This window comes from Danio rerio, chromosome 11 (assembly GCF_052040795.2).
Source record: "Danio rerio strain M-AB ecotype USA chromosome 11, GRCz13ab, whole genome shotgun sequence".
Classification (NCBI taxonomy): Eukaryota; Metazoa; Chordata; class Actinopteri; order Cypriniformes; family Danionidae; genus Danio; species Danio rerio.
The window spans coordinates 32,989,804-33,004,590 of record NC_141031.1 but is presented as its reverse complement, the minus strand read 5'-3'; the positions used below and the strand labels follow the sequence as shown (position 1 = coordinate 33,004,590).

The following is a 14,787-nucleotide window of genomic DNA, read 5'->3' as shown; positions in this document are numbered from 1 at the left end:
TGGCTCAATATTTGTGGACAGAGCACAGTTTCTGCCACACACATGCTGCTCGGGTCTGTAATGCTCTCCATATGGCTATTATGGGGAAAAGCTACTGAACTGCACTGAGAGTCTCTGCTGGATTCTGTCCGCCATTATTTGGACAAGTGGACGGCCTGTTTTTTTCGGGGAAGAGGATGACACGTCCACTTTCAATTTCTAACTGATCAAGACTGAACAGGGAAATTCTAGTCTATAAAAACTAGACAGTATTCTTATGTGCCACACTAATGTGTATAAAATACATTTCAATTAAGTTCAGTCACTAGCAGACAGACATACATAAACACACAAACACAGCAGCTAAGCAACACGCATACATACATGTGAAATAATAATAATACAAACAATACACAGACAGAAAAGATCTCCTGGCTTAAGCATTACTACAGTATCTCCTTAATCCATCTTATACCACAGACAAAGAGAAAGATATTGAGTAGAGGGGTTTACAGGTCATTCTTACCGGCTGCGATTTTTTCTTTTTCTTCTTTATGGCTCGAAAGAAACCTTGTTTTTCTTTTTGTTTCGGGACCTCTGGTGGGTTCATAACCATCGCCTCTGAATTATTCCTATAAATGCACATATTAAAAGTTGAATCTCACAGAGAAATACAGATCTGGGTTGTATTTCAAGATAAAAAATTTAATAAATTAAAACATTGAATAATAAATGCATTGTATGGAAATTAATGAGCAATATCACACGAGTAGCAGTGCAATGTAGCTGTATATCGGCACTGGTAGGAGGCATGCTTAGTGTCCCACCAGTGAGGATATACACCCAAATTGCACTGCTACGAGAGTGATATTGCATTTATACAACAGTTTGATGGTATAATCGTGTGTAAATAAATGGAAAATCAGAAAATTTTGTAAGAGGAACTACTTTCTTCCGCTATTCCTTCACTTCCGCTTATTTACTAACGTCACTAGAGCTAGTATTTAAATGATTCTCTAGCGTAATGTCTAAAGTGATGACAAAACGGGTGATTTTGCTCACATTTTTTAAGATTATAAGGCTGAACTTCATGAAATGTCATCAGTCTACAGAGATTTTGATTCTGTTGCAATCAGGAGATCACAATATTACTATGGTATTAATACAGCACTACAACATACAAATGAGAGAGATCAACTTAGAAAGTCATTTACCTGTTTAATAATGATTTGATCAGCTGTAGTTTGAAATTACGCAGTTTTTCTCTTAGGGTTTATTACGCGGTCTCTGACGCCATCTTGTGGATGAACATCATCAACCATCTTTGCTCAAAGACAGGCTAATGGCCGCCGATGCGCTGTCTCTCGGAAATTATAAATATTTAAAATAGGCACTATCCTTATAAATAAACTGCATAGTTGCAATCTAAACAACAACATTCTCGACTAAAAAAGCCTCAAAAGTACTATATGTTGCCCAACAGCAGGAATATTTGTCAACCTAGAGCAGCGGTGTCCAAACTCGGTCCTGGAGGGCCTGTGTCCTGCAGATTTTAGCTCCAACTTGCCTCAACACACCTGCAAGGATGTTTCTAGAAAGCCTAGTTAGAGCTTGATTAGCTGGCCCAGGTGTGTCTGATTGGGGTAGCAACTAAACTTTGCAGGACACCGGCCCTCTAGGATCGAGTTTGGACATGCCTGACCTAGAGTGTCCTCTGCTTGTGGCTGTATGTGGGCGGAGTAATACACAAGGGTGAAGGGTTAAGAAGAAACTGGACGAGTGCTGTTACTGGCAGAATATCGCACGGCTATCAGCCAAACAGATTCAAGAACCAGACAGAACTGTTGAATAAAAAAATAATGATCCCATAAAGTGTTAGAAAGTTGTCACAATAATGTAATCATTTGGATGAACATCTATGTAGAAACACATTTTATTTTTAAGTTTAAAGTAAAGTAATTTTTCATCATAGAAAAAGGAATGCAAATCAATCAACATAGCACTCAAACATGTAAGGTAAAATACACTTATGCCTACCACATTTGTTGGGCCACTACTTATTTTTTACTCAAATCTTCTTATTTTTAATAATAAAAAAATCACTTTGTTTAAACAGTTAGGTCAACCCATAATAAAAATTTGCTCAAATTTACTTTTTACTTTCAGCAAAATAATCTAATTAAATGACTTTTCCTTTGAATTTTCTTTTCCTTAATAATTTTCCTTAATGAATTCCAAGATAAAAATCTTAGATTGCATGAGTATTTTAAGAGTCTGTGATGTGTTAAGTCTGAGATGTATTTATCTAGATCAATGATGCAAAAACTAGGGCCTGCGGGCCAAAGTTGGACCATGGTAACTTTTGATTTGGCCCCCTATGCCATCTGAGAATGCTTTAGAGATTATCAGTTTGAATTTAATGTAACCTTAAACTTGTTTGTTTTATTGTTCAATTAATAGGATAGAGGGCAATGAGGAGACTTTGAAGAGGAAATCAAGGCAAAAGCAGATTCTGCTTGACTAGTGTATTCAGCATTGAACTCTACGGTGTTATAAATGTGATTGTTTTCATTGTAATAAGTTCTAAAGGTATACTACATTAGATAATACGATTCAAAGTAATGTTTTGTATTTATGTTTTATTATTATGAAATGAATTAGGAAATTACCCATGGCAATTTTAATGTAAAAATATGTTATTTTTATCTTTGGCCCAGAGCAGCATGGTGGCACAGAGGGTAGCACCTTCACCTCACAGCAAAAAGGTCGCTGGTTCGAGCCTCGGCTGGGTCAGTTGGCGTTTCTGTGTGGAGTTTGCATGTTCTCGTTGTGTTGGTTGGGGTGGCGTGGGTTTCCTCCGGGTGCTGCGGTTTCCCCCACAGTCCAAAGACATGTGGTATAGGTGAATTGACTAAGCTAAAATTTTCCATAGTGTCTGTGTATGAACGTTTCCCACTGATGGGTTGCAGCTGGAAAGGAATACGCTTTGTAAAACATATGCTGAATAAGTTGGTGGTTCATTGCACTGTGGCGACCCTGCTTAATAAAAGGACTACGCTGAAAGAAAATGAATGAATGAATGAATCTTTGGCCCCCAGCTATCAATGATATTTGTTTTTTGGCCCTTCATATGAACAAGTTTGGGCACCTTTGATCTAGATAAAGGGTGTGATTCCGCAACAAGCATCTGCACTCACCAGGGGTCAAAATTGGTCTGACGTTTGGAGTGGTTTGTCATGGTTGGGTTTTCTGCCGCCACCGCTTGCACTCTGCTCTGTCCAGTGGTCTCAAGAAACGTGTTGTCAGGTCGAGGAGATGGGACTACACAAAAAAACAACAAATACATCCCTGAATGAACGCACAAATTATACTCCATTAATAAAGAAATGTAGGCATAAACTACACTACTATTCAACAGAATGACAAACTTAAAGGGCTCAAATTTGAGCCTTTTTACAAGATGTAAAAAAGGCTTTTGTGTCTCAGAATGAGACTGTGAAGTTCAGTTTGATCACAGAAAGTAGTAATTATTGTACAGTAGGGTCGTTCATTTGTATGACTCGAAAACGAGTGACTTATTTTTTTGCGCACTCGCACATTAGTGCAGGTGGAGTAGAAAATCAGTTCATTTTTCTAGTCTTCTCTCAGGTTTGAGTTGTTTGTTTATCACGTGAAAGACAGAAGCCAATTATATCCAGTCAGAGGTGGAAAAAGATTTGATCCGTTGATTTCTCAAGTCGTCGGGTTTGAGTCATCTCTCTTTACATACTGTCACATGACGAACGAACGACTCAAAAATCAGAAGACTCAAAAGGTGAACTAATCATGGCTCCTTTCGGCTCAGACTGTATGCATTGGTTAAGCTTATATGAGACTGTCAGTGTCTTGTGAACCAACCACTCAAATTAGAAGACCTGTCAGAAGAGGTGAGCTGACATAATCATAGACAAAAGATCAGGTAAACAATAATTGATAACTTTCTATTTCGCATAGCATTCTAGTCATGACTTGTTTGTAGTGTGATCAAAGTTTGGGCTAGTTGTAGATAAGTTTGGAAACAACTCTTAACATTTTATTCATATTTTAGACAAATTGAACGAAATGAAAAAATGATTTGAAAAAAGATTTGTTCATTTCAATGAACGAGACTTACAGGTTTGTAGAGGTCAGTAAATTTTTGTAAAGTTCAGTAAAATAATTCAAACTTTCCATAACTAACAGAAAGTTGAAACAGATATTTTAATCAGATTAGATCATAAGCATCTCACTCAAAAAATTCCAACAAGTATTTAAATCAACTTTTCCAAGTTAAAGCTGGATTCCTCTGTAGTTACATTGGTTAAAAGGACAGATGGAAAATAAAAAAGTAGATTTTTTTTATAGGTTAATATGTCTAACAACTATATCAAGCAAGCATTTTTTGTTTTCAAAAGATTTTTAATAGACGTCTAAACATAGTTGTCTTGGCTAAAACAAGACTAAATTTGAGCTTTCAGTAAAAATCTAATAGACATCTACTGTAAGAATAGGCCAAACTTAGACTATTCATCAAATAAACAGAAATGAATAACTACACCTATAAACCCTAAACAACTAGTTTAGTTTTGGGCTATTCTTAGATGTCTATTAGATTTTCACTGACAGCCCAAGTTTAGCCTTGATTTAGCCAAGCTGTCTACATTTAGATGCCTATTAGATGTCTATTAAACACAAAATTGTTTGTGGGGTACTCTTTATCCAGCGTAAGAACTTTGCTGCCATTGCAGGTTCAATAATATTTTGTAGTGATTAAAAATATCCCCTAGCTAGGTAACAAGGCTGCATAATATCATTGTGTGTGCTGCAGCCATGCTAGGCTAAAATTGCTACCACCAGTCCAAAAGATTGCCTAAATGGATTAAAAAATGTAAAAAAAAAAAAAACCACAACAAATGAAAAACATTTGGTTTGTAAAAAAAATACTAGTTCAAGTTTTTTACCTCTGTAAAAGCTTCCCACTCTGCGAGGCATCGAGTCACTGTAGATGATTCTGTTCTCCTTGGATGAGGTCCCGTCCTCCATATGAGCGTCGTGGTACATCCCAGCCTGAGTTACAAAAGGGTGGTCACAATGCAGGAAAGTACAGGGCTTTAGCTGTTGACTGTATATACGGTCTTACTGTAACTGATCATTGACTTGGGGAGAAAGGAACGATTAAGTAGAAGAAAAAAGGATAGGTTAAAGGGATAGTTCACCAAAAAAACTCAATTTCTGTCACATTTTCTCACCCTTGTAAAATGTTGATGGCGTCTAAAAAAATTTCGTTTTAGACCAAAGTATAATTACTTAAATGTACAGTCGAGCACAAAGTAATTCATATCATTTCTTCGCATCATCTTGGCTTCAGGTGAATTTATTCTGGAAGTCCTATTTTTCACACAGTGTACATCATACATTGCAATAAAGCCAATTAGTTTGTGGGTTCAGATTGCTTTCTCACTACAAGTAAACTGCACCAGAGTTCATTTAAAATATATCTAGACCTTTTCAGAATTGTTTAGGTACAGATCTGAGCCCGATTGCTGTGTTCACATTTGCCCAAATTAACTAGCTATAGTGATAGGATATGAACAATTCCAGCGTTTGAAAATTTGAGCCAGGTTTGAAAGCACGCTCTAGGTGTATGTGAACCAGTACAAAAAAGTAACAAAAAATATTAGGCAACATTCATACTATGTCACAAAACTGATGCTTGCATATGCATAAAAATATATATACATTGGGCTTCAGGTGAACTGTCCCTTTAACTGAGAACCTAGATCTTTAATGAGCTAGCAGTTAATGCAATGACATGAACATTTAAAAAACATCCATATCAATGATTTGAAAGCTAAATGTGATTTGCTTTTATGAGATCAATGTATTAAAAAAAAGATCAGACGAAGCATGAAAACAATAGCATCTTGTGAGTTTGAGTGTGTGAGTGGACGCGTTCTGAGGGTCCTGCTGAGACCTCGGACCTCGTTTTTTGGGCGTTGTGTGTGGAAGGTAGCTGTGTTGTCCCTCGTCGAATCTTTAATCAGGGGGCGAGAATGAGGCTTCTCTTTGGGAGACTGGTCATTCTGCAGACATAAACACACAGCAAAATAAGCAGACACTGGGAGACACTGAGAGCGCGCATGTAATAATCAGATAAAACGAAACAAAATGCAAGAATACAGGATGCAGCAGAGCTGTATCTTAAATTAGATCACATACACACACACACACACACGCAAAAGCAAACACATAACAATCGAATCTCAAGAAATTATTATGGTGAGCAAGCACTGCTGTTTGGGAAAAAATTGTGAAAATATTCAGACAGAGATGAACAGACGAATAACAGGATATTCCTTCTCAGATATTAAACACCATGGGAATGGACCGAGTAGAGCATTTTAGCAAGATTATAAGGTTTAATTTGCCACAGGACGCTAGGATAAAAGCAGAGCAGGTCACTGACCCTGCTGAGCTCTGGCGTGAGCTCTTCTCTGGAGGAACTGGTGTTGTGGCGTGGGAGTGTGCGGTGCTGAAGCTGCGGCGAAAGGAGCTGTAGGCTGCTGGCACGCGTTGGCACTCCCTGTCCAACCACCAAATTGTTCTCCTGGCCGTGCGGCCGGTGTCGCTCTCTCCGCACATACATAGAGTGCCGATGAGGTCGCTGCTGCGAGGAGAACGGGCTGGTGTATCCAAGACCGTAAGGATAGGATTCATGTGGCGACGGGAGATTGTGAGCATGGCCTCCCGCAGCTCTGCTTGGATCCAGAGTATCAGTAGGCTTCGGTTCATCTGGTGTCTTTTTCCGTCCCGAGGAGCGCCGCGAGTCCAGAGTGCCCCCTTCAAGGCGATTGCTCCCCCGGCCACTGGGACTGTGACCCTGCCGCTCCGTCCCAGCATGCCGTTCACCTCTGGGGCTACCAGGAGCTGCGTTTAGATCCAGGCAGCTGGACGGGAAATATCGAGAGCCTGAACCGGATCCTGCCATAGGATCATCCAGGTGGAGTCGTGTCTCTGCTAGATTGCTCACAGACTTGGCGTCATTAAGTGCGCCGTGGCTTTTGGACAAGCTGAGGAAGGATGAGGAGCTTTTGGAGGAGGACGTGGAAGGCATGGATCCGTGTGAGGACTCCATGTAGTTGTGCCGACTGTGCTTGTCCCCGGACTGCAGCGTGCTGGTCTTTCCTTCCAGGAAGGATGAGTGACGGCCTTGTTTGGATGATTTGAGGTACTTGCCGGTAGATGTGTCCATACCCACGGAGGCAACTCCAACTTTAGGCCCCAGATTGAAATCAAACTCTGTCTTTCCTTTCGCATCTTTAGGGCTGAGGAGATGCGGAAGGTTGTTGTTGGCCAGGTCTTTGTTGGAAGAGGCCGAGCGGCTGAGAGTCTGGGCCTGGTAGCTTTTGGGGTGTAGTGTAGGACTCAGGGTGGATGACGTTGGCATGTTGGTGCCATTTAGGAAGCTGTCGGTGCTCCGGTGGAGGTCCTCATGGCGTGGTAGAGAGGAGCAGTCTTTGCTGTTCGCACGCCGGTGACTTGAACTCTTACTGCCGTGACTTCTGTAGAGAGACACATAATACGGTTGTGGTTTGGACAGTCTCTGCATGGTAGATCTAAGGGTGATTTTAAAATAGGCATACTATAAGAAAACTGTGACTCGAAAGTGGCTACAACTGGAACCCCCTACAAAATCTGAATGGTTGGATATCATATCTAATGTTTTAAAATATGGAGAGGATGACTTTTTCTTTAAAACTACAAATGGACAAATACCTGCAATATTGGGAGAAATGGATTGCACTTAAGCCTTTACAGAGTGTAATCTGATTTATATATGTATTTGTTCATGTGACCTGTAAGGAAATATGTGACCTGTCAACTGTTTATTTAAGTTCTGGTGTTTTATTGTATTATTAATTTAATTATTTTTTTTTTAATCTACTATTTGTATTTTATCCCTTGTTTTTTTTCCTTAAAAAAAAGAGAAATGAAAATAAAGTATATAAAAAATAGGCATACTATATGCATCACTTTACATAAATAGCATTGCAAATTGTTGTGTTTAAGAAAATCATGAAAATGTATTGTTAGTCCAATGGATTCATAGTAATCTCATCCCTACTTAAAAACAACATCAAAAACAAAACAAAATCCAAAATATTAAAGGTGCCCTATAATGAAAATCTGAGTATACCAGGGCATAGCAGAGAATTAAAAGATCAGTATACGAAAATGGGCATACTGTGAGCCTCAGATACAACTGTTTCCTCATTTTCATGTATGTCCACAAGTGTAAAACCCCGGTGGACAAAGAGGACAAAATAAACTGTGACGAGACTCACTGGTCATGCCCTCCTCATTTGCATGTATGCCTACTTTAGGTCATTCATCCAGACCTGACGAGCAGACACATCATCAAGAGAACACGACTCATATGCAGCTCTGAGATCATTAAAAAAAGCTCTGAGATCATTGATATGCATGCATCAGGCTGCGTTTGATAAGCAACAACATTTTCTAGTGAGACAACAGTGATCATTTTCCTCCCTCTGCTATTTTAAGCGTATATTTCACTCACTATTTATAGGGGACTTTTATTTTGAAAACGCGAGCCCCAAATTGTTAACTGTGCGTTACTAGGCAATGACAGTATGAGCATGTGTCAAACTGCCTTCAGGATGCAAAATGCAAGATTTACCGATCACGCATTTATTAATCTCCACTCTGAAGAGGCATAAGATATGTTTAGTTACATCTTTTGTTAATTCATCGTGTTAATTGAATGTGAAATTCAATTATAGGAAATTTGATGCATATGTTTTAACAAATACATGTAGACTGCTGAATCGTGTCAAATCACTTAGCTCAATTGTCATCTGTTCAGGTTGATATTAATTCCTGGCTTTGTGACTTGTGACAAAAAAACATCATAAAACATCTCTATCACTCTCTTTAGTCAAGTTTAACTATAATTTAGATTTTATCCACAACAAATCTAGTGAGCAAAATAACTTAACGTTCCTCTGATTGGGTTTATATTTGTCTGTGTTCAGCATGCATCATGCTGTGTGTGTGTGTGTGTGTGTGTGTGTGTGTGTGTGTGTGTGTGTGTGTGTCTGTAAGAGTGGCATGTCAGAGCGAAGCTCATTAATATACAGACACAAACCAGTATATGGTCAATATCGGACCTTCTGATTCTATGGATATTTTATGGAGTAATAAATGAGCTTATAAATCCATTTCTGGAGAACTTACTGAAGCCATAAACCTACTATGTAGATCTTAGAGAACAATTTAACTTATTAAACCAATGCAGTTTATGGCGCCTTTAATATATGAAACAAAAATATATAAATAGTTTTTGAAAACTTGCAATGTTTCAAGACTAAATTCTTACTTTATTTATGCAGAACTTTATATTATTATATTACTTAGAGTGCGCACATAATGTAAGGGCATATATTCTGCTAAGTTTTTTGATACATCTACATATGTGTAAAAACCTTTAAAAAGATAAAAAATATATATTTTTACAAAGTATCAGTTGTTACTCTGGCTGTTTTGGATCTACACTGTGTGTTTACTACAAAAATTACAATTCTGAAGCTGAGCCAAAACACTTATTAATCATCATTTTAGCATTTTCCTTTCTTATCGACATAGAAAGCACAACTTTTCACCTTCAAGACAATAATTAAAGTAGCTATAGCTGACCGGCTGGGTATGGTGTTGTCTCCGTGATAGGGTTTTCTCTTGGAGGAGCGCGGCGGGGTGGGTGACGGGACAGCTGGCTGCTCAGGCCCTCTCAGACCTTGAAACACTGGGTGGTTCAGACACTGCTCTGTCAGAAAGCGTTCGGTAGGGTTCAGGCACAGCAGGTTCTGGTGCAGTAAAAAACGCATTGAGGAGAGTCGTGCCACAGTAGAACAATAAAGCTCATTCAAATTCAATCTCTAATAACACTTTGCACTTGGGGGTGATATGACATCTGCGGTTTATTTAAAAATAAATCAACACCAAATATATCACAGCGGCTGGGATTGGAAAGGCAATGCTGTTCTCTGATGAGCAGACTGCTTTACCTTCATTAAATCCAACATGAGTCCATTGATGATGCCCAGGTACCTTCGATCAAGCGTCTGAGGGTGACTTACAGAAGGAAACTGTCATCAAAACACACACACACACACACACACACACACACACACACACACACACACACACACACACACACACACACACACACACACACACAAATATAGTTAAACCTCAGACAAATAGAGGGCTACCGAATAAAGCAGAAAAACTGCATTTTGAACTAGAAATATGATATATTTATGGTTGGCTAATTAAATTAAAATAAACATAAAGATTTACTCACTCTGATTTCATAAACAATCACACAAATTTGTTTCATTGTTCTACATTCATAAGTCTATTCAGCAAAAACCCTGATGCTCCAAAATGATGAAACAACAACAACAACCATATGAATTGAGTGCTTTAAAGGGCACCTATTTTACCCCTTTTTTAAGATTTAGGATAAGTCTTTTTGTCTCCCGAATGTGTCTGTACATTTCAGCTCAAAATACTCATCAGATTATTTATTATACTTTTTATTATACTTTCTAAATCTGGAATATTTGAGCTGTAAAGACATTGTAGCTGTTTTTTTGCCTGTGCCTTTAATGCAAATGAGCTGGTTCTCCCCACCCACCATTCCCATGTGCATGTCAGAGTTAAAGAGATTGCTCTGATGGGTGTAGCCTTCACCTGCTGCGTCTCACATAGATAAACAGTACAGTGACAGACAAGATCGAAACCTCTTCTTTTATAATTGTACTGACGTGGCTGTGGTGATGAATTACATCGCGATTTTATTGTCTTTATTGTAAACATGCACTGGCAATGCAGTGGTGCAGTAGGTAGTGCTGTCGCCGAAAGTTGCTGGTTCGAGCCTCGGCTGGGTCAGTTCGCATTTCTGTGCAGAGTTTGCATATTCTCCCTGCGTTCGCGTGGGTTTCCTTCGGGTGCTCCGGTTTCCCCCACAGTCTAAAGACATACGGTACAGGAGAAATGGGTGGGCTAAATTGTCCATAGTGTATGTGTGTGAATGAGTGTGTATGGATGTTTCCCAGAGATGGGTTGCGGCTGGAAGAGCATCCGCTGCGTAAAACGTTTGCTGGATAAGTTGGCGGTTCATTCCGCTGTGGTGATCCCAGATTAATAAAGGGACTAAGCCGAAAATAAAATAATTGAATGAATAAACATGCACTGATTTAAAATCATTTTAAAGTTCTAAAACTCATTCTAGAGGTGCAGCTGATCACAGAGATTTAAACAAATCTTTTAATCCCAGTTGCTTTGCACAAGTCCTCTTTTGTGGATGTGTTTCCCTGTTACTATGGAGTCACTTTAATACACGGCTGTCAATTAATTCAGTGGGCGGGGAAACCGCACTCCTACGTCATGTTGCATTGGGCCTCAGAATTGCAGGGATCCTATTTTAATGTCAGGAAATTAAAACTTGGATCCTATTTTAAGGATTTTAATGTCAGGAAATTAAAAAAAAGAGACTTATTGTGTTTCTATCACTACAGCATGACTGTGGTAACACTATACCTACACACAGTTCTGTTCAAAACTCAGACCTACTGTTGGTTGGTTTTGCAACTTTTTTAACCAACCAAGTTTTGTCAACGCCATCATAACGACACAGATCCCTCTGCCGATTCATTCCAGAGTCCCGCAGAAAAAGTGACTGACAGGTGTTAATTTGTGTGTGACTTATCTTTATTTACGTATGATTCGGTTGTGGGTAAAACAAAGACCATGCGGGTCAGGTAGTTAAAACGGTAGGCTACTAATAATAATTTGTTATGAATTAATGAATTATTCATAAATAATTACTTCACCGCCACCTATGACGACGATGCCATCGTCCATCACGATGTTTCACATTAGACATCGTACAATACAAACTTGGGCGACATCGCCAAACCCTAATGGATACAATTAACACAAAACACTCCTTAAAGGAAAATGTAACTTTTCTTTCACAAACCAAAATAAATAGGAGATTTGGAAGGAAAATAAGGCTGTGAGTAGAGAGAGATCATTCTTCATTATCACCACAAGCTCCTCTATGCAAACTAATCTTGCTGTCATCTCTTTTCTACCATTATACATGGGGGATGCTGTCGTAAATATTTAGTTAGAACGTAGTGTTATGTTTAAACTAAGTTCAGTGGTGCAACACAAAATGTTTAATAGTGTGTAAGTTGTAATTCAGTGTTCCTTTAAGCCACAACTAAGCTATGATTTTACTTGCGCACTGCTGGTGCAACCGGCCCCTGAATATGATCATAACTTTACATGATTCATTCATTCATTCATTTTAATTCAGCTTAGTCCCTTTATTAATCAGGAGTCACCACAGCAGATTGAACCACCAACTTTCCCAGCACGCAGTGGATGCAACAACCCAGCACTGGGAAACTCCCACACACACTCACAATCACAAACATACACTATGGACAGCTCAGCTTAATCAATTCAGCTATACAGCACATGTCTTTGGACTGTGGGGGAAACCGGAGCACCCTGAGGAAACCCACGCAAACACAGGGAGAACATGCAAACTCCACACGGAAATGCCAACTGGCCCAGCCTGGACTCGAACCAGTAACCTTCTTGCAGTAAGGTGACAATGCAAACCACTGAGCCACCGCCCCACATAATCCTGATGTGTAGGATTAAATTAATCTTTATATAATACATAAACCTTGATTAACTTTCAAGCAGTGCTTGCTTTGAGCTTTGGATTATATTCACTAGTTTGATTGTAAAAATATTCTGGGAACTTTCAAAAGACAAATTAATGTTTGAAGATGAATGACAATCTTGTGGGTTTTGTAGAATTGTAACTGCATAACTGTATTTCACTGTAATCCAAGACAACATTACCATTAAATAATTGCAAAGTGACTAAAAACATTTTCAGTTCCTCAGATGAAATCAAGATGAACAAGTGTAGTTACTGAATTACTAGTACCTGAAACATCTTAAAGTTATTGCTAGCACTTGACAAGTGTTTTTAAGAAGTTTTCAAATCTATAAACTAATCTACATGTAAACTCGTGAGTCAATTCAAAATTTCACATACATCTATCCTTCATTTGGTAAATGGCAGTGCAATCAGCGAATGTATATCCAGTCAGATTTTACAACCCCTGCAAAAATGTTTACGAAAGGGACCACTTCCAGAAACAAAACATCTTTAAAATGCGACGTGAACATCCAAAAGTGTCCAAATACTTTTTTGAGGCCATGTATGCGTGAGCGTATGTGCATGCGTGTGAATATTATGTACTGTGATCCGCTCTGTCAAGGCAAAGCCAGTTGTGTTTCACACCGGCAGATAGCGACACATGAGTCACAGGCAGCCACTTATTCAGAATCCTGGGATCTGTGCCATTGGAAAGGAGAGGAGAGGAGAGAAGAGGCGAGAAGCACAGGGCAGAACAGGACATTGGAGAGAGAAGCACTAAAACAGGCCCTTACTCTCAGTCCGGCGAAACGAGGGTTGCTGTAGAACAGCTTCATCTGCTCTGGTGGTAGAGGGCCCAACACCTTCTGAATAGTGAAGAGCTGGTCGATTTCACTCTCGCCCGGAAACAGGGGCTGCCCATCACTGAGCTCTCCCAAAATACACCCCACCGACCACATGTCCACCGCCTTCCCATATGGAGCCCTACAAGAGCCAAGCAGAAGACAAATATAAGTCAAGCATTCGACTTCACTTTGAGATGGACTTCACATCTTCAAATACGCTGGACAAAAAGATGCAGTTAAATTACTCAAGCTGTTTAAATGTAGCAGTAAAAGGGTCAAGTAGACAAAGTGTAAACATACCAGTAAAGTAGATTGTTTTGTTAACATAAGAGATCAAGAGTTTTCTGAGGAAAATGTATGGTGCAAAAGATGTTAAGAATGAAGAAATGGGATGTTGCAACTAGTATGGCATTCAGAGGGTTTTAACATACTGTTAATGCCAATGGTGACAATAGGAAGTTGCTATACGCTTGTTAAATTGCGACGTGTGAAATACTGTTACTGGGTCCAAGCCGCTTCTCATTTGAATTTAGAAAATATTCGTTTATGGCCGTTTTTTGTCATTTCACACAATGAAGTGAATTTTATATAAAATCATAGTGTACACAACATTCTCTGGACTTGCTGCATTACAGATGGCAAAATTTGAACAATTTATAAAGAATGACTCACTTTCTGGCCATTGGAAATTAGGCATTGATATATATACATTGATATATATATTGTAATCGTAATTTTGGAAAGTATTACAGCACTTTGTCAACATTTATTGTTACCATTACATGAGTCTTCCCATTCAGTTTTATAGAGCGCTTGGACCCGGTAGCCGCTTTGCGTGACGTCACACTTAACAAGCAGATAGATGTTCAGGGTAATTACTTGTATCTTTCTAAATGGTTGCTATGCAAGTTAAGGGTATTATATTAGGATGTTAGCTGGTAGTTACTGTGATTTTGTTCCTAGGCTGCTACTAGGTGGTTGATATTGGTGTTTAGGGAGATATCTTGTGGTTTGCAAGCTGTTTGTTTTGGAAGTTATGGCATAGGTTACCCCAATATGTTTCCATACACCTAACTTTTATGAATTTCATGTTTTCTGTTTAACGCAAAACAAGAAGATTTCCTGAACATTGACTTTTATTTATTTATTTAGGTTTTAATGCCATATCAGCAG

At 38.9% G+C, this 14,787-nt stretch overlaps 1 protein-coding gene and 2 long non-coding RNA genes across 11 annotated transcripts in view; 2 read left to right on the top strand and 1 right to left on the bottom strand.

Moving 5' to 3' along the window:
• The window catches only part of cdkl5 (cyclin dependent kinase like 5), a 71,271-nt gene that overhangs the window by 6,025 nt on the left and 50,459 nt on the right, over positions 1-14,787 (bottom strand). For 5 of the 9 annotated variants that reach the window (NM_001145768.2, NM_001130771.2, NM_001442588.1 and 2 more), the window contains 8 exons: positions 13,564-13,753; positions 10,083-10,163; positions 9,715-9,881; positions 6,464-7,559; positions 5,979-6,080; positions 4,959-5,064; positions 3,177-3,300; positions 506-611 (listed from right to left, as the gene is read on the bottom strand). In NM_001145768.2, coding sequence (NP_001139240.1) covers positions 506-611; positions 3,177-3,300; positions 4,959-5,064; positions 5,979-6,080; positions 6,464-7,559; positions 9,715-9,881; positions 10,083-10,163; positions 13,564-13,753 — 1,972 coding nt within the window. The remainder of the gene's footprint in view (positions 1-505; positions 612-3,176; positions 3,301-4,958; positions 5,065-5,978; positions 6,081-6,463; positions 7,560-9,714; positions 9,882-10,082; positions 10,164-13,563; positions 13,754-14,787) is intronic. The other 4 variants (NM_001442587.1, XM_087272520.1, XM_087272521.1 and 1 more) reach the window with 1 other exon arrangement.
• LOC147834847 (uncharacterized) overlaps positions 1-14,787 on the top strand; it is a 337,793-nt gene that overhangs the window by 285,011 nt on the left and 37,995 nt on the right. The gene's annotated exons all lie outside the window — the stretch shown is intronic.
• LOC147834848 (uncharacterized) overlaps positions 1-14,787 on the top strand; it is a 48,581-nt gene that overhangs the window by 14,324 nt on the left and 19,470 nt on the right. The gene's annotated exons all lie outside the window — the stretch shown is intronic.